The following is a 17,654-nucleotide window of genomic DNA, read 5'->3' as shown; positions in this document are numbered from 1 at the left end:
AACAGTTCTTCGTCATTTTTAGTGGGCATTGATGGAAACTTGTGGATAGTACCTTAAGTACACTACGCATTCAAACAACCAAAAGCTTTGCGCCATGCTATAGCATCAATGATATAATTACAACGCTTGCTCCGCCACTCAGAATAGAAGACTCCGCAACTGGGTTCATATAATCATAAGAAAATAGCCAACAACCCAAGCATTGCAACAAGATATGGTGCCTAACGTCGTTTTCGCGCCTCTGACGGCATGCCTCTACGACGACTTGCCGTAAGCCTGGTCAACTTCCTTCTGGTATTGCTTCAAGATGCCCTTGCGGTTGAGCTTCTGTGCAGCAGTGGTGAGACCCTGATATGTTGTTAGCATGTTGTAGGTTTACTTGCGTGTCGCATTGGTACTTACGTTCTGTGGTGTCCATTCCTCGTCTGCCAATACAACACCCTCAATCATCTCGAAGGCAGCCAGGCCGCCCTTTTGACCGGCTTGCTGTAATTGCTTGAGCACAGCAGAGTTAATCTTCTTATCGTGAACTAGCTCCTCCAAAGAGTCGCCACTGACACCTTCTGCCGATGCAATCTTCTTGAGTTGCGGTTCGGTAGGCACGATAATAGCGACAGGCTTCTGACGGTCTTCCGCAGCATAGACACAGATGTTGGCAACAATGGGCGCTGAGCGGTAGACAGACTCGAGCTTCTCAAGCGCAATGTACTCTCCAGCGAGCGTCTTGACCAAGTTCTTCTTACGGTCGATGATGCGGATTTCACCGTTGGCATTAAACTCTCCGACGTCACCAGTCTTGAACCAGCCGTCGTCGGTAAACGCCTCCTTGGTCTCCTCAGGCATGTCCAAGTAACCGTCCACAACACCACCACCACGGATCCAGATCTCTCCCTGGGGTGGGTTGTTAGTGGAGAAGTAGCCGGCGTCTGCAAAGTCGACGAGCTTCATTTCGACTGAACCAGGCATTTCGCCGAGAGCATGCTCGTTCCAAGCCAAGGGGTCCATGAGCGCACCCATAGCGCAGGTTTCAGTCAGACCGTATCCGCTGATCATGGGCGTAATGGCGATAGAGATGAAGCGCTGGGTTTCCTTCGCGATGGGTCCACCACCGTTCATGCAAATTCGGAGCCTGCCACCGGTGGCTTCCTTGACCTTGTTGAAGACGATGGCGTCAAGAATACCACTGCCAGGTAGTCCGGAGCCAAGAAGAAAGCCCTTGGCAGCGTACGCACCCCAGAACATGTTACTCTTGACAGCGCCTCCTGCCTCAACCTTGTTGACGATGCCTTTCTTGATGGTTTCCCACACCTGAGGCACACCGACCATAACAGTCGGCTTCAGCTCACGGATGTCACCGGCACAGTTGCGCACCGACTGGTCTGAGAGCGTCCTGATGGTTCCGTAACCCATAGTACCACCCCAGTAGAGTACGGCATTTTCAAAGACAAACTCGAGAATATGCGCGGCGGGAAGGTAGGTAATGAGAACATCGCCTGGTCCGAGGTACTTGCCAACGATGACGTCGACACCAGCAACTAGAAGCTGTCAGTAGGCTGTTAATGATTTTGAGGTATGTGACATACTAGCAGCAACGACGTTACGGTGCTTGATCATAACTCCCTTCGGGGTACCTGTAGATCCGGACGTGTACATGATGCAAGCCAGGTCGTCGGCCTTGGGTGGGATGGGTTCTGCAGGGCTCTGCTCGCCCATCTTGACCAGCTCGTCGAAGCTTATGACCTTCAAGTGCGGGTGGGCCTGGGTGAGGGTGTCGATGTCCTTCTGCTTGGGGTCGTTCTTGGTGCAGTACACGACGACTTGAACATCCTTGGCCTCCTTCATTGGGTTGACGAGCCTGGGCAGTAGCTCTGGGTCTGTGAACATGACCTTCGCGTTGGTCTGGAGCATGGAGTGCTTGAGACCCTCTTCTCCCAGTGTGTCGTATGCGGTAACAATGGCCATGGATTGGGAGATGGCGCCTGGAGTCATGGTTAGTTGTTGCTTTTTGCATACATACACGCGACTACTTACCATGTGCGGACGCAAGCCATTGCATGCTTGTAGCGGCGAACAGATGCAGCCTGTCCTGTGGGTTGAAGCCGAGCGACTTGAGTCCCGAGCCTACCGAGAGAGCCATCTTCTCAAACTCGACGAAGCTCTTGTACTTGTACGGGCTGAGCTCGAAGTACTGCCACTTCTTATCTACTTCCTGCTCCTTGCCATCGACCATCTTCTTGACCTTCTTCGTCTCCTCGTGTACGTTGACGATTTTGCGCGCACCGACTGCCTTTGCGTTTCCGAACTTGGCGGCTGAGTGTCGCAGAACGTCGTACAGTGTGGTTACGTTGTCGTGGGGCTTCATTATCAGGCCTTCTTTCGCGGCCAGGTTGCGGCGCGGGACTGTCTCGCCTTCTACCTTTTCTGCATTCGCAGCTTCGCACGTGTAGGGCCCCGACCGGTACATTTTGGCCTGGGGCATCAGCTTCTTGAGGTCTTGCGGCATCTTGGCGACTCTGGGGTGGGAGCTGTCCAGAGCGACAATCGTGTGTGTTGAGTGTGGGTATATGTGGGGGTATAGGGCAAAGGGTATCACAAAAAGTGCCAGCAGCAGCGAGAGGGTATAAGTAGAGTGTGTCGTCGCCAGCGGAGAATGGCGGATGTGATGAGGTTGGTGTGTTGGGGAGCTTATGCGCTATGTTATGCTCGTGTCGCTAAATCGACTTGCTTGGGCGGCCGAGCTTCTTAGGCAATGACCTCACTAAGCCACCGCAAGCTCTGGGCAACTGGGGCTAGCCGCTTCTCCACTTCTTTTCTGTCGAACGAGATGCGACTGAAGATCGACAACGCAGCACACATCGCAAGGTTTGCCAGGTCGTGTCAGCCTCCTGTCGTCTTGCCTCGACGTCGTTTGTGTGTCTGAAACCTGCTCGACGTCACCTGTCGTCCAAGTGCAGTTGCGCCCGTCTTCAGCTGGCCAAGCAAGCCAGAGACTCTTCCAAGCCGCGCAGCCTCCTTCTGACGCTGTATTTCGCTTGAGTGCCAACCTTCACCAGGCACAAGGCTCGTGCGCATACTCGCAACCCGCTGTCGCCTGAGCGTTGCCAAGATGCGGAGTCTCATCACGGAGATTCTGGCAACGGAACCTATCCTGGACCCTGAAGAAGGTATGTAAGACGCCCCTGGTGTCCTGGAATCTCACCATCGAATCACAACACTACGCTGGTCCTCGGCTGATCGTACTGCTCTTTCCTTGCGATTCGCTCCTACACATTTCTAATGTGGAAAATGTCGAAAAACAACAAAGTGGTCATCATCGATACATCACTCATCAAATCATGCAGAAGCCTTCGTCGTCTTCTCGCAAGATATCCCTTCTCAGTCACTCGGTTTCATCGATTCGCAGGACCCAACCCTAGAGATTACGGTGGCGGGCCATGATCTGGTCATTCATCACTCAAAGGGTCTCTTGACCTCAAATCGTAGCGAGGGGACTACTGGTGCTAGTAAGTTCTGCTGTGATGATCTCCGGGGTCATGCGTTGTCCCAGCCTTTCTCAGAACTCAGCTGAGTCTGGCTTTCCTTGGGAGTTCCCGCGAAAAAGCATGTCAGCTTCGTAGCTCTGTACGAAAGAGCTCGTTGCTTTTGAACTATACTATCGTGCAGTAGATAGGCCAGCGAATCCATGATAATTGTCGCCATTACGATACAACTGTTGCCTTTCGTTCCTTTTACGCCGACTAACACTAATGCAGTGGTATGGAAAGTCACACCCTTATTCGCAACATGGATCTCTTCCCCTACAAACTTCCTCTTCACAAATCAGTTGATCACGCCCAGCTCCACCATACTCGAGCTCGGCGCAGGTGTATCAGGCATCGTGGCGCTCTGCCTGGGTTCCCGAGTAGCAAGCTATACGGCCACCGATCAAGACTACGTGCTTAAACTGCTTCGGCAGAACATCGCCGAAAACCTCGGTACTGTGATACCAGTGAAGAAAAACAGTGGGAGGGGGAGTAAGAAACATCAGGGTCACTCAAAGAGTGGTGGTGGTGGTGGTGGTGGCGGCGGTATCGACCGCATCACAACATTGGAGCTTGACTGGGAGACAGACGCCACTTTTCATCTCAACCCTGTGGATATGATCGTAGCGTGTGACTGTGTCTACAACGAAGCCCTCGTTGAGCCGCTCAATGCAACGTGTGCTGCACTATGTAGGCTGAAAGAGGGAAGTGGGAGCCCCACGCTATGTCTGATAGCGCAGCAGCTACGTAGTCCAGAAGTCTTTGAAACTTGGTTGAAAAGCTTTCATCGAAGTTTTCATGTCTGGCAGGTGCCTGATAGCATGCTAGGTGAGGGGTTGAAGGAGGGGAGTGGGTTCGTGGTGCACGTTGGCATTATGAGGTGACCTGGGCGGCCTCGGGTAGAAGTGACGATGAACAGTCTCTTTATAAACATAAACTACCAGAACACTATAACGCCGACATGCCTTTTAAGCATGAAAACCCGCTTTTTGTAAAACCAGACAGCTCAAACGACGCTTATGCAGCCTTGCTAGGCTCAATATCCGAACTCGGTCGTCCCTCAACATCTGTGGCTCCCTTCCTGATCCTCGCCCACTCTTCCTTGTCCGCTGGCTCATCAACTTCATTCGCAGTCAACTCTGGTGTTTCTTCATCCTCAATCTCCTCTGGTAAGACAAGGTTGAGTATGACATTGACTAGAGCAACAACGGCAAAACCAGTCTCCAGAATCAAGACAATAGCGTTGTAGAAGCCCTGGAGTGCGTGGTTTGGTCCGTCGTATGTGAAAACATGATCAAACCAGTCGGGAACCATAGTGGCACCAAAACCCAGTGTGAATCCCGCAGTGAGAATGAAGCGGTTGCGGCGGGTAAAGGGCATGGTGCTTATAATTCTGATACCAGATACGGCTACAGCGCTGAAGAGGAAGGTCGTCATTCCGCCGAGAACTGCTGATGGGATAGCAACAAGGGCCGCAGCAAATTTAGCAAAAATCCCCATGATGATGAGCCAGAAGCAACACGCATAACCAGCTTTCCGGTTGGCACAACGGGTCAAAGCAATAACACCGTTATTTTGAGCGAAGGTGCTGCAAAAATACGAAGTCAGTGTATGTCTCACATGCATTTCGTATAGGCACAACTTACCTCATAGGGGTGATAGTGCACAGGGCAGCAATCATACCATTCAGGCCATCAGCGAGGACACCACCTTGGATTCTGGAGTCGAACATTTCGCCGTCGACTTCGAGGCGCGAAACATCGCAGGTAGCGGTAATATCACCAATGGCTTCCATGGCGCAAACCATGTAAACCGCCAAGAGCGGGAGTACTATGGGCCCGTAGACGGAGAGCTTGAAGGTATTGACCCAGATGAAGGATACAGCAGGCGCCGCGTCAATGGTAGACTTGTCAAAGTAGCCGGTTGCACCAGCGATTATGCATCCGACGAGGAGTCCGATGACGACGGCAGTGGACTTCATGATGGGTGCGCCAAAACGCTCACAGATGATGATGGTAATGAAGACACTGAAACCAAGACCGATAAACTCGGCGCTACCCCAGGGAAGAGGGTGAGGAGCGTTGATGTTGGGGCATAGCGCGAAAAGTCCAGATTCCGGGCGGGACTGGCAGTCACCGGAACCGCCGGCCCAGTTTTGGAGTCCAGTTTCGATGAGATGCACACCGATGAGCAGAACTGTAGGACCGGTAACTAGGGGTGGGAAAACCTTCTTGAGGATACGCGGGTTGGTAAAGGACATGCCAATTTCCAGCAACGCGCATACTGCACAAGTACCGAGAATAGCACCGTATCCATCAGGGCACGGTAGTCTTGTGCCATCAGCAGCAGTTGGGCAATATCCAGTCGCGTACATCTGGCTAAGCGCGCCAGTCGCCACGGGAATAGTCGCAAAAGATGTACCAACAACTGAAATTAGACCTGTACCGATGTAGTACGGGGTCTTCCAGATGTGGAAGCGCGTGATTTGAACCGAGGATAGGATTCCGCAGACTACTAGCGAAGTGGAAACAAGGTAGCGTTGTTGGTCCGAACTGAGATTGGCGGCGTTGGCAAGTATGATCGGTGGGGTTATGACACCTGCTAACATGGCGAGTGCATGCTGAAATCCGAGAAGGAGAGCTAGTAGTACTGGCATACGATCATTAAGGCCGAAAAAGGGCGCTGCTCTTCGCTCCTTCTTCATAAAAGGCAGGTTTGGCCGGAAGAGAAATCCGTAGTCGTAGGTGCCAACTAACCCATCTCTGTAAACGTTGTTAGAGGGTTACAGGCAAATCACAAAAGGAGGTCATACTTGGTCGTGAAGGCCTTCATGGCGCGCCTTGCTTGCTCTCCAAAGCGAAGCTTTGGAGTATGGTCGGGACCAATCATGTCGGCCATGGTTGCTCAGGCTCTGAACGCCAGATGCGCGCGTTCCAACAGAAGCAGATGTGTAAATTTTAGGCCAACTCTTATATGTCTAGTCGTCGAACTTCCGATAAGGATGCGCTCGATGTTGAAGATCCCGATAAGATTGGCGAGGTGGCTGAAGATATCGAACTACACGACCAGTGGGAGGGTCGGATGGAACGTTTGGTCGGCTACGGGCTATCGCGTGCAGAATTGCTCACCACTAGGATGGCTCTTGAAAGACTCGAATCTCTCACTTGGAGTTTGACATGCGGGGAAGTGACGTGAAGATGGTGAAACCTTAGTCCAAGTGGGAACAGTCGATGTGTGGCAGAGTGACGGCTCAAACCGATGGAGCTGGCTCCTCATCTATATAGAACATGTGGAGAAGGAGTATTATCTCTCGCGCCAGTACTCACGATACACAATTGTTCATCGACAACGTCCTAGCCGTAGATTCAAGGCACTCACGGACCGCCAAAGATTGGAGCTGGCCGAAGATAGTCGTGAGCCGCCGGAAACAATTACTGTTCTCCACGGCAAACTCGTCGCTAAGGCGCGCATTTCGCAGTGGCAGAGGGGGCGACACCCGCGTATGTGCTAAAGCGATCGCCTGTACTGATAGGCAGGGAATACGTGATTGGTTGTGGACGCCTAGGAGTCCGCTTAGCGGGCGGTCCACTCCGACGATAGAGGGCGGGAGATATTGCGGGAGACGCCTCCCACACCGAAATCAAGTGAATGTGCATCTAGATCTAATGCCGAACGTCGTCAGAACATCCTGTTCGCCGGATACCGATGGTGCGGTGCTTTGCGCATTCATTCTGGGGGGACTCGTGTTCTTGGAGACTGGCGTAACAGCCGGTGATCGGAGCCTCGCTGACAACCAGGCTGACACTTACCACAACAGACTCCATGGGGACTGCATCAAAACTACTACCAGTTTCTTCGTTTCGTTCCAACAGCATACAATGTCATGAGTCTCCCACTATTTGGAGAGCGCAAGTTCATCTCGAGCAATCGTGCTGATATTGGCACACTTTGACCGCTGACCTCTGGCTGGCTGGATTCAGCTATGGTTAACAGACAGTACATGCCAAGGTAGCCCCAGACGACAGAAGCGGTACTATGTTGATGTGTTGGTATACTGCAAAGAGAGAGGAGAAGCATTCGTCTCATCGAGGAATAACCAACGGCAGACTTTGTCCCAGATTGCGCCTTGGCAGAAGTCGAACAAGGCTACGCATTCAGGGTACCACAACCAACGTTCGCAAGAAGGGCTCGTCATAGCTCGCGCGTGCATACCAACAGTTTGCCTTCAGCCCTACCCGTTGAAGCGTTGGGACGACCACTGACCTCATGGCATGGACGTAAGACCACACTGGAGGGTGCAGCGGGTGTGACACAGAAGACCCACAGAGCCGAGGCAGATGAGCGTGCGTTGATTCGCAGACTGATGCATCGTGTTGAGTCGGCGATGGTGGGCGCGCGTCGAGGTTGATATGAACAAGTCGTCTGTATGGCTTGGAGACAGACAAAGCAGGTGTTGAGAAGCGCCATCCCAATCGAGAAGAGCTTGCGACCGGCCACCCGAGGTTCAAGCCGTGCCGGGGATTTTGCGCCAGCGGAAGAAGACCCTTCAAAGTCTCCAACGTTCTGCAGCATAGACGAATTTCTTCAAGCGCCATCGAGAGTCATGGACGAGCTCCACTATGCATCGGGAGACGAGCATTTTGCCACTGCTTGAAGTACGTCGTCGCAGCCAAGTTCCCCAGACTGGCTGGAGTTTGGCGGGCCGCACCCTACGTAAGGCTGCAGAAGATATCGGTAGTGCGGACGCAGAGCGATATCAACAAACTTCTGAACGAGGGTGGTGTCAGCTTGAATCGGGCTCATCCTTTGAATGCAGGCGTGGCCAAGCGGGGCCTGAAGCGGAGAGGACAGGTAGCGAGCTAGCGATGACGAGACTTGTGGCATCACCACGGCGTGAGGTTCTATGCCCAGTAAGGCAATCCTTCTCGCCGGGATGCGCTGCCGAAGATTTGCACCAGACCGCTCTTTGTGATCATCTTCGCAGGACGAGGGCGAGAAGAAGCAACAGAGAGCTCTCAAGTGGATAGTGCGGCCGAGGGGCAGCGATTGCTAGAATCTGGGGAAGGTGGCGGCTTGGGATTGATGGATATTCTGCACGTCGCACCACGCACCGCCACCCAGGTCTGTTCTCGATGCCGAGATCAGCACGACCTTGACAGTTAGGCCCGAAATTTTCTCGCGCTGTTACAGCCAGCGCCGTCTTTTTGCCTGTGCGGGACCCTGAGACAGCGGTTAGTGTGCGGCGCTAGCCTTGGTATGACAAAAGTTACGGCGATTGCTGGTTCTCGAGCGACAATGCAAGGTCCCAGTCTTTCGCTTACACGCCCGCAGAGTGTTGGGACTCTGCAACCATCCCGCCGCCTTATTAACAGCGGCTGCCGTCTCTGCTTTCCCTCCCACCCGACATCTTTCGCTGTTCCTTCCCTCCCCCCTTCAACCTCGTCATTCACTTGAACGTGGTGAAGCTTTCCATCGTTGCCGTTGGAGCTTTGAACTCACACCCACCGGAGGCCAACCGGAGCTCAATCTTTTTTTGAGCCGCTAGTTGCTTCCAGTCGAATTTCTTCGACATCCCTCGCTTTCCCTACTACTACCTTTCCACCACACCCTCAGTATGCCTTCCCACCAGCCTACCGCCGGCATGATGGCCGTCGACCCCGACTACGTCAAGCAGCCGTCTTCCATGGCGAGCACCTCGGAGCCGAACCGCAACCCAAAGTACGACCCTAAGAAGCCACACATCACCGACACGCCCATCACCAAGGCCAACTGGTACAAGCACGTCAACTGGCTGAACGTAAGTTTGTTCGTAAACATGCACCCCGCAGCATTGGCTAACGTTAGACCCAGGTTACCTTCATCATCGGCATCCCTCTCGCTGGCTGCGTTGCCGCCTTCTGGACTCCTCTCAAATGGCAGACCGCCCTCTGGGCCGTCGTATACTACTTCTGGACTGGTCTCGGCATCACAGCTGGCTACCATCGCCTCTGGGCACACAAGTCCTACAACGCCTCTCTCCCACTCAGCGTCTTCCTTGCCCTTGTTGGCGGCGGTGCCGTTGAGGGTTCCATCCGCTGGTGGAGCCGCGACCACCGTGCCCACCACCGCTACACCGACACCAACAAGGACCCATACAGCGTCCGCAAGGGACTTCTCTACAGCCATCTTGGCTGGATGGTCATGAAGCAGAACCCTAAGCGTATTGGCCGCACCGACATCACCGACTTGAACGAGGACCCCGTCGTTGTCTGGCAGCACAAGCACTACATCAAGGTTGTCATCTTCATGGGTTTGATCTTCCCCTCGGCTGTCGCTGGTCTTCTCTGGAACGACTGGAAGGGTGGCTTCATCTACGCCGGTATCCTCCGCATCTTCTTCGTCCAGCAGGCTACCTTCTGCGTCAACTCGCTTGCCCACTGGCTCGGAGACCAGCCCTTTGACGACCGCAACAGCCCCAGGGACCACGTCATCACCGCCCTTGTTACTCTCGGCGAGGGTTACCACAACTTCCACCACGAGTTCCCCTCTGACTACCGTAACGCTATCGAGTGGCACCAGTACGACCCCACCAAGTGGTCCATCTGGCTGTGGAGCAAGCTCGGTCTCGCCTCCAACCTCAAGCAGTTCCGTGCCAACGAGATCGAGAAGGGTCGCGTCCAGCAGCTCCAGAAGAAGATTGACCAGAAGCGCGCCAAGCTCGACTGGGGTGTACCTCTTGAGCAGCTTCCTGTCATCGAGTGGGACGACTATGTTGAGCAGGCTAAGAACGGCCGTGGTCTGATTGCCGTCGCTGGTGTTGTACACGACGTTACCGACTTCATCAACGAGCACCCCGGAGGCAAGACTCTGATCAAGAGCGGCATTGGCAAGGACGCCACTGCCATGTTCAACGGCGGTGTCTACTTCCACTCCAACGCTGCTCACAACCTACTCTCTACCATGAGGGTGGGTGTCATTCGTGGTGGATGCGAGGTCGAGATCTGGAAGCGCGCCCAAAAGGAGAACAAGGAGGTCAACATCGTCAAGGACGAACAAGGCAACCCAATCATCCGGGCTGGTAACCAGGTTACCAAGGTCGCGCAGCCCATGCTCAGCGCCAGCGCGGCCTAAAGCATTGTCCTTTTCGATTTAGCGATTCCTGGCGTTTGGGATGCCTTTTCGTTTTGTGTAGGCATAATACTGTTTTCATTTCACAGCGTTCGCTAGCGAGCATCGTGGAGACGATGCTCAGCACGATTAGATGGCGTATGTTTGTAGCCTTTGATGAGCGCATGCTTTGAAAAGTGAGCTTTACGGCCTAGACCGAGAATGATATCCATTCACAATTTACCCTAAGATATTTATATGCTTGCCCTATTGTGATGTTATGTACCTGGCCAGGGTGGGCTTTGTTTTTGTTCCTTCCACCTGTTCGTTTAACGCAAGTGACTGCCTTCTCCAATCGGCTGGTCCGTGCCTTACTGTCAACAAGTCTGTTTTCAACCTTCTTACTGCGCAGGGCAGGCATCACTTCAAAATCATCACCGTTGTCACACTCTCATTGATGGCGTCCCAACAGATGGGGATTGCTCCGCCACCAAAACGCCGCAAGCTTGATGACGATGACTCGAACCAGGAAGTCGCGGAGCCTGCCGTTCACGCAAGTCTCAACAAGCCAATAAGCCCACCACTATCACGTCGCAAAAGTCCTGAGCTACCGTCGTTCACGCCGACTTGGAACTTCGATAGCATACCTGAACAAACATTGGCGTCGCGCCCGGCTGGACTAACCACAAATCAGCCACCAGATAACGAAAGTAGTCGCAGAGAGGAAACACGGTTTCTGCCTTCGCCCATACAACTGACCAAAATTGAGAAGCTGTCTGCACACCAGAATGTCGACGCTATGAGTTTGTCAGATTTGTTGGGTGACCCTCTAATCAAAGAATGCTGGAACTTCAACTTTTTGTTTGATCTGGATTTTGTCATGTAAGTGCATGCTCAAGATAATTGCCACTTGAGTTCCAATAATGATGTCGTCTAGGCAGCACTTCGATAGCGATGTGAGGGATATGGTCAAAGTAAAGATCATACATGGCTTTTGGAAGCGGGTGAGAAATGACCCGTATAAACTCTATGTGAGACACACACTGACTTCGTAATACTGATCTTCTAGGATGATAGTAACAGAATTTCCTTGTTCGTGAGTTCCCTCGCTCCGTGGCTAATTTATAGATTTTAACGAAGACCTAGGAAACAGCAGAACAATATCCTAATATCGAGCTGCTGAGCGCATATATTCCAGATCCTTTTGGCACCCGTCAGTAACGCTCATGTACGAACCACGTGTGAGACATACACTGACTTCCTACATGCACATTCAGATCACTCAAAGATGCTTATCCTCTTCCGACATGACGATACTGCGCAGATTGTCATTCATACGGCCAATATGATCTACCGCGACTGGGCCAATATGACACAGGCAGTGTGGAGGTCGCCATTGTTGCCTGTTTCAGTCAAGGCAGCAACTCCACAGATAGATCCTCTTGAGGTCCACCCTATTGGCAGCGGTGAACGCTTCAAAGTCGATTTACTGCAGTATCTTAGAGCATACGGGAAACGGTTGAATGGTCTGACTACACAACTCGCAGACTATGACTTTGCAAGTATCAGGGCAGCTTTCATCGGTAGTGCGCCATCACGACAGAAGCCTGCTGCAGCCAGTCCTTCGGTAACCTCATTTGGATGGCTAGGACTACGAGAAGTACTTTCTGGTATCCCCGTTTCGAGATCGAAAGACGACTCGCGCCCTCACATCGTTACCCAAATATCCTCCATAGCGACATTGGGTGCAACACCGACGTGGCTCTCGAACTTCCAATCAGTGCTTGCCCGTTGTTCGACAGCCAAAATTGTTATCTCGGAGAAACCATCACCTTCTTTCACAAAGGCATCATCTTTCTTCACCAAACGTGGGTCTAGCCCAGAAAAGTTGTCACCTAGATACAGTGTCATCTTCCCGACACCAGAAGAAATTCGCACCTCCCTTGATGGCTATGCGTCTGGTGGATCAATTCACTGGAAACTCCAATCAGCACAGCAACAAAAGCAGCTAGAGTACATGCACCCAACACTATGCCATTGGAAGCATGTATCTTTGGATGGTCTGCCGAAACGTCAGGCGCATCGTGGCCCCGCGGCACCACATATCAAGACCTACATACGCTTCGGTGACGAAGAGCATAGAACTATCGACTGGGCAATGGTGACGAGCGCCAACCTAAGCAAACAAGCATGGGGCGATATAGTGAACAAGAACGAAGAGGTCTGGATACAATCATGGGAAGCTGGTGTTGTCATCTGGCCTGGCCTATATGCTCAGACACAATCAGAAGAAGTCGCCATGATCCCAGTGTTTGGAGCTGACACGCCTGAGCCTGCGGATCTTCCTGCCCTTAATTACAACGCAGAGATGACAACAGAAGGAACGAAGTTGTTGGGGCCGGAGACTGTCGTAGGCTTCCGCATGCCGTACGATCTGCCGCTTCGTCCTTACAATAATGAAGAGAAGCCTTGGTGTGCCACCATGCAATATCTGGAACCGGATAGGAATGGGCACGCTTGGGGCGGCTATGGGCGTTGATAACAGCACTATTGCAACCGCCGTGTAGAGTATGTGCAGATTCTTGGGCAATTTCGCTAGCAGCGTACTAGTACACTGACCATACGAGCACGTTGATGGAAGCATTTGTTGTCCTTGTACTTTCCAAGATTATATATAGCATAACACAGCCATGGTGATACTAAAGTCTCACGAGTGTCTCTCCGATCACCCGACGCTTATTTGTCGTGCTTGGCCAGTATCTCCTCGGCGGCCTTGACGTACTCGTCCTCGGCCTGCTTCTGCGTAGTTCCGGCGTCGACGACCTCCTTCCACTTGTTGTACTTGGCCTTGCCCTAATCATGCTGTCAGTTTGTGTCGCTACATGGCTGTTCGAAGTTGCCCGGTGAGTGCGGGTATGGGAAATGGTATGTAGGCGGTATATCACGACGGAGGATACGGAGGAGTAGAGAAGGCATGCGAGAACATACAGCAAGATCAAACATGCCAGGCTTCTTGGCGTCGTTGATGTCTTTGCCCTCTGCTACCTTGGCGTACGCGTACAACTATAATTGCACAAGAGTTAGCATCTGAACTGGAGTCAAGTAGTACACTAGGCTAGAACAGGAAAGCCGAAACAAAAGAAAAGAAGGACGTACCTTTAGCTGTTCGTCATTGCTAGGACCCTGCTTGCCAGCCGCCTTGAGCTTCTCGCCCATGGCGCTGACCTTTTGGTAGGTCTGGGTGTACTTGGCTCCTGGCATTTTGGTCTATATTACAAGCATTAGCTCTCTCCATTTCGCTGTTCCAGGCAGTAGGTATCGGGCGCTTCTTACTGTAATACGTGTAGTTTGTAAAGGGTGTATAGAGATGTAGGTGGTTGTGGTGGACTAGTTGGAGAGAAGCTTGGGGCCTTGCTGGCTGGTAGCGGGGTCGAGATCAAGTTCGTAGTGGGGCACCTGCCCTATGACGTTTCCCGAAGGATACATCACATGGGACTTGCACACATGGACACTCCATCCACAGCTGTCGCTCACAAGATTATGCATGAATTTGTATTGAAAACCTATGAAATGTACTGTCTTCCTGTAAACGCCGTTGCAGCGCCCCGCTATATGCAGCCCTCAACGTTTATCATGTATCGTTTATCGCTTTCTTCTTGGGTATCACCTCTCCCGCCGTCTCTAATATGCGTGCAGTGAGCGTATGAGCTACCAGGCTAAGAGTTCCTCAACTGCTTATGTGCATGTGAAACTTCTTACGCAAAGTGAATAAGTTAGCAAATGATATTCTAGTGCACGCCGTTGACACCGTTAACACCATTGACACCGTTCACGCCGTTTACGCCATTTACGCCGTTGGTGGCTGGGGCCGATTCGAGCTTCTTCCGGTAAAGCTCTCCATCACATGCCCTAAGACGCTCTGCAGCCTGCTCTGGGGTGATGTCACGCTGAGGCTCGGCCATCATCTCGTAGCCAACTTGGAATTTGCGGACTGTGGCACTTCGCAGGAGCGGAGGGTAGAAGTGGATGTGGAAATGGCTGGACTCAATCTCATCAGCTGTGCCACTGAGAGGAGCCTGGTGAAGACCCATGCCTTGATTTTGTTAGCCACTGTGTTGCGAGTCCAACTGTAGTTGACTTACTGTAAGGGAACTGAGTCTCAAAGAGGTTGTCGTAGCGCCTCGTAATCTCTGCTATACACTCTGCCAGCTGTGCTCGCTCGTCTTTGGTAAAGTCGACCAGCGACCGCTTGTGCTGCTTAGGAACGACCATGATCTCAAACGGCCACACTGCCCAGTAAGGCACACCCGCCCAGAAGCTCTCGTTCTCAAAAACAGTACGGGTCTTCTCTTTCGATTCCAACTCGGCATAATCAACGAGCATGTGAGCGCCTCCTTGCTCTTTGCGGTATTTACTCAGCTGTACAAGTTCCAACGCAGGCTCTTCTGGTAGGGACGTGGTAGTCCAGACCTGTCCGTGCGGGTGGGGATTTGAGCAGCCCATTGCTGTGCCTTTGTTCTCGAAAATCTGCATGTACCGATACTGAGCATTCGGAACTGCAAGAGTGCCCTGTGATAGGGGCGGGAGAGTAGTAGCGGATGCAAGCTTGGCCAGTGGCGACTTGGGATCCAGATGTGCAACGTAGATGTTCGTCCAGGTCTCTATTATAGGAACGATCTGCGCCGGCGACATATCGGCAAGAGTGAGATTATGAGAAGGGGAAAAGCAGATAACATAGCACTTTCCAGTAACGGCCTCGGCGCGGAGTAATCTAGAAGCGAGCGATCCGTCCTTGCTACTGGGGTCATACTCTTGCTGCTCTTCCATGACGGCACTGTAGTCGTTGACAAAGACAAAAGTTTTGTCGAATTTGGGGTTGTGTTCGCCATTTGCCCGCGTGTTTGAGGGGCACAGATAGCACTGTGGACGGTTAGTGTTGGCATTGGATAAAGATAGAGTCCGGGCGAAGGGATACCTCTGGGTCATATTCTGGGAGGGTCGTCTTGGACGGAGACTCCTGCATGCCTCTGTAGGTTTTCAGTGGACTGTCGAGTAATCAGTGCCATCAAGATGCTTACTGCCATGGTCGCTTTGTGCGGTGCGGAGAAACTAGTATCCAGCTTCCTCGTAGGATGTTGAAGCGCCTGTGGGAGATGTCGTTCAGCACGGGGTCGGTCATGATGTAGAAATTGTTCCTGGTATGGGATCAGGGCGGACGGTGGTGGTTAGTAGTATATATACAGCCTGGGGAATATGGCGAAACGGGCGCAGGGGCAGTATGCATGGCTCGTGAGCTAAATAGATGGGAGTGACGCCAGTCAGTGAAGGCCTGCACGCTAACTCGGTCAAGCTTTCCCTGTCGGCGGGATGCTAGCCGAGTCGAGTAGCGCACCCTCAGAATGGAGGTTCCCGAGAGCTTGCGCGTTGCATTGAGGACAGCAGAGCCTCTCCAACAACCCACGATACCTGCCGATTGGAGAATTAGCCCGCGACCCGTGAACGCAGGGTTTTTTCTCGAGCCCAACATGGCGGCAATGATGCCAAGTGCCGCAACGACCGGCAACCCCTACGACGACGACGCCGTGGAGCGTGACCTGATTGACCCCGACGATGGTGTGTCGCATGCATGCATCTACCAGAGGCCATGGACGACGAGCTAACCACCACCAGCTACCCTCGATGACCTCGACGATCCTCTTCAGGGCACGTCGGACCGCGCGCCGCTGACGGGCAACATGCAGCGCGGCGCTGCGCAGACGCAATCCTACCTGACATCGAGCATTCCAGGCGAAGACCGCCGCGCGCCCACCAACACCATCGACGAGACGGTATGGGACACGCTGTCGCGCGACATCTTCGCCATCTGGGAGAAGATGAAGCAGGTCCTGTACCCCAAGTACCTGCTCGGCGGCATCATGCAGCGCGGCGGAGGCATTGGCGCAGCAGAGCGCGGTGAAGCCGACGGCTTTGGCGGCGGCCTCAGGAACATTGCAGGGCGATGGCCAGATGCAGATGTCATCCTCCAGGGCGGCATGAGCGAGGGCTTGCGCGACTGGGATCTCTGGGGCCCACTCATCTTCTGCCTGCTGCTCAGTCTGTTCCTCTCGTGGGGCGCAAAGGGCGACCAGAAAGACCTCGTCTTTTCCGGCGTCTTCGCCATGGTCTGGATAGGCGAGGCAGTCGTGACGCTGCAGATCAAGCTACTCGGGGGCAACATGTATATCCTCTCTGCAATCCCACACCCTTCCTATACTAATGCCCTCCAGTGCCTTCTTCCAGTCCATCTCCATCATCGGCTACACCCTCTTCCCGCTCGTAATCGCCTCCATCCTCAGTGCTGTTGGCATACCCATGATCGTGCGCATCCCCGTCTACCTTGTCCTCATCGCCTGGTCGTTGGCAGCAGGCGTGAGCATCATGGGCGGGTCGGGCGTGGTGAGGAACCGTGTCGGCATCGCAGTATACCCCTTGTTTGTGTTTTACGTGGCTCTAGGCTGCCTCTGCTTCATCAGCTAGTGCTGAGATGTTATGCATGTAAAAGTATCGGGGCATGGTACAGCACTATCTGGCGTTTCGGACAAGCTGTGGAAATGGCTATTCATATCTTTTGCATATTTACTCCAATACAACGAATGCAACATGTCAGATGCATTTCGAGACAGACATGAAAATAAGCTCAACGTACGTTCCCAAGTAGCGGTAGACGCACAAGTTGCTGCTACCCGTGTTCATGTTTAGCCGTGTGTCTTCCCCACTTCGTCATTGGTCTTTGCAGCGACAACACACTCGACCACGACTGACAGAAGCGCCAGCACTTTGCACCCAGTTAGCCATTCACCACACACGGCGCGCCCTTTCTGCACTTCTCTCGTTCCTGTTGCGTTCTCGACTCGACGGTGTAATTACTAGTAAACAGTGTTGCATTCGGCGCATTGTAGTGGAAATTTGGTACTAGAGCGCATTGACCGACTCCACTAACCACAAGGCCCATCTGCTCTGCTCTCTTCCGTTGAACGATCCAAGCCTGCAGCTCATAGCCACACCCAT

At 52.9% G+C, this 17,654-nt stretch overlaps 8 protein-coding genes across 8 annotated transcripts; 4 read left to right on the top strand and 4 right to left on the bottom strand.

Annotated features, from left to right (window-relative positions):
• Positions 1-255: 255 nt before the first annotated feature.
• Positions 256-2,503, bottom strand: J4E82_008161 (uncharacterized protein; the record flags this gene model as incomplete). Its single annotated transcript, XM_051734398.1, has 4 exons — positions 256-348; positions 403-1,535; positions 1,584-1,979; positions 2,032-2,503. 4 exons carry the CDS (start codon positions 2,501-2,503, stop codon positions 256-258), a joined length of 2,094 nt encoding a protein of 697 aa, XP_051585874.1.
• A 603-nt stretch (positions 2,504-3,106) lies between these two features.
• On the top strand, positions 3,107-4,405 carry J4E82_008160 (uncharacterized protein; the record flags this gene model as incomplete). Its single annotated transcript, XM_051734397.1, has 3 exons — positions 3,107-3,164; positions 3,342-3,503; positions 3,753-4,405. 3 exons carry the CDS (start codon positions 3,107-3,109, stop codon positions 4,403-4,405), a joined length of 873 nt encoding a protein of 290 aa, XP_051585873.1.
• A 133-nt stretch (positions 4,406-4,538) lies between these two features.
• Positions 4,539-6,419, bottom strand: J4E82_008159 (uncharacterized protein; the record flags this gene model as incomplete). The annotated part of the gene is made up of 3 exons (XM_051734396.1): positions 4,539-5,109; positions 5,168-6,283; positions 6,334-6,419. 3 exons carry the CDS (start codon positions 6,417-6,419, stop codon positions 4,539-4,541), a joined length of 1,773 nt encoding a protein of 590 aa, XP_051585872.1.
• Positions 6,420-9,135: 2,716 nt separating this feature from the next.
• OLE1_2 (stearoyl-CoA 9-desaturase) lies at positions 9,136-10,631 on the top strand (the record flags this gene model as incomplete). The annotated part of the gene is made up of 2 exons (XM_051734395.1): positions 9,136-9,318; positions 9,372-10,631. 2 exons carry the CDS (start codon positions 9,136-9,138, stop codon positions 10,629-10,631), a joined length of 1,443 nt encoding a protein of 480 aa, XP_051585871.1.
• A 448-nt stretch (positions 10,632-11,079) lies between these two features.
• On the top strand, positions 11,080-13,146 carry J4E82_008157 (uncharacterized protein; the record flags this gene model as incomplete). The annotated part of the gene is made up of 5 exons (XM_051734394.1): positions 11,080-11,489; positions 11,545-11,611; positions 11,677-11,703; positions 11,754-11,820; positions 11,885-13,146. 5 exons carry the CDS (start codon positions 11,080-11,082, stop codon positions 13,144-13,146), a joined length of 1,833 nt encoding a protein of 610 aa, XP_051585870.1.
• A 197-nt stretch (positions 13,147-13,343) lies between these two features.
• On the bottom strand, positions 13,344-13,868 carry J4E82_008156 (uncharacterized protein; the record flags this gene model as incomplete). The annotated part of the gene is made up of 3 exons (XM_051734393.1): positions 13,344-13,460; positions 13,596-13,670; positions 13,764-13,868. 3 exons carry the CDS (start codon positions 13,866-13,868, stop codon positions 13,344-13,346), a joined length of 297 nt encoding a protein of 98 aa, XP_051585869.1.
• Positions 13,869-14,395: 527 nt separating this feature from the next.
• On the bottom strand, positions 14,396-15,786 carry GAL7 (galactose-1-phosphate uridyl transferase; the record flags this gene model as incomplete). The annotated part of the gene is made up of 4 exons (XM_051734392.1): positions 14,396-14,700; positions 14,750-15,527; positions 15,583-15,634; positions 15,686-15,786. 4 exons carry the CDS (start codon positions 15,784-15,786, stop codon positions 14,396-14,398), a joined length of 1,236 nt encoding a protein of 411 aa, XP_051585868.1.
• Positions 15,787-16,132: 346 nt separating this feature from the next.
• Positions 16,133-17,123, top strand: J4E82_008154 (uncharacterized protein; the record flags this gene model as incomplete). The annotated part of the gene is made up of 3 exons (XM_051734391.1): positions 16,133-16,220; positions 16,278-16,824; positions 16,874-17,123. 3 exons carry the CDS (start codon positions 16,133-16,135, stop codon positions 17,121-17,123), a joined length of 885 nt encoding a protein of 294 aa, XP_051585867.1.
• Between the last annotated feature and the right edge of the window lie 531 nt (positions 17,124-17,654).

The sequence above is a fragment of the Alternaria postmessia genome (genome assembly GCF_024291825.1).
Source record: "Alternaria postmessia strain BMP 2775 chromosome Unknown scaffold_62, whole genome shotgun sequence".
Lineage (NCBI taxonomy): Eukaryota > Fungi > Ascomycota > Dothideomycetes > Pleosporales > Pleosporaceae > Alternaria > Alternaria postmessia.
This window is presented reverse-complemented; position numbering and strand designations above follow the sequence as displayed.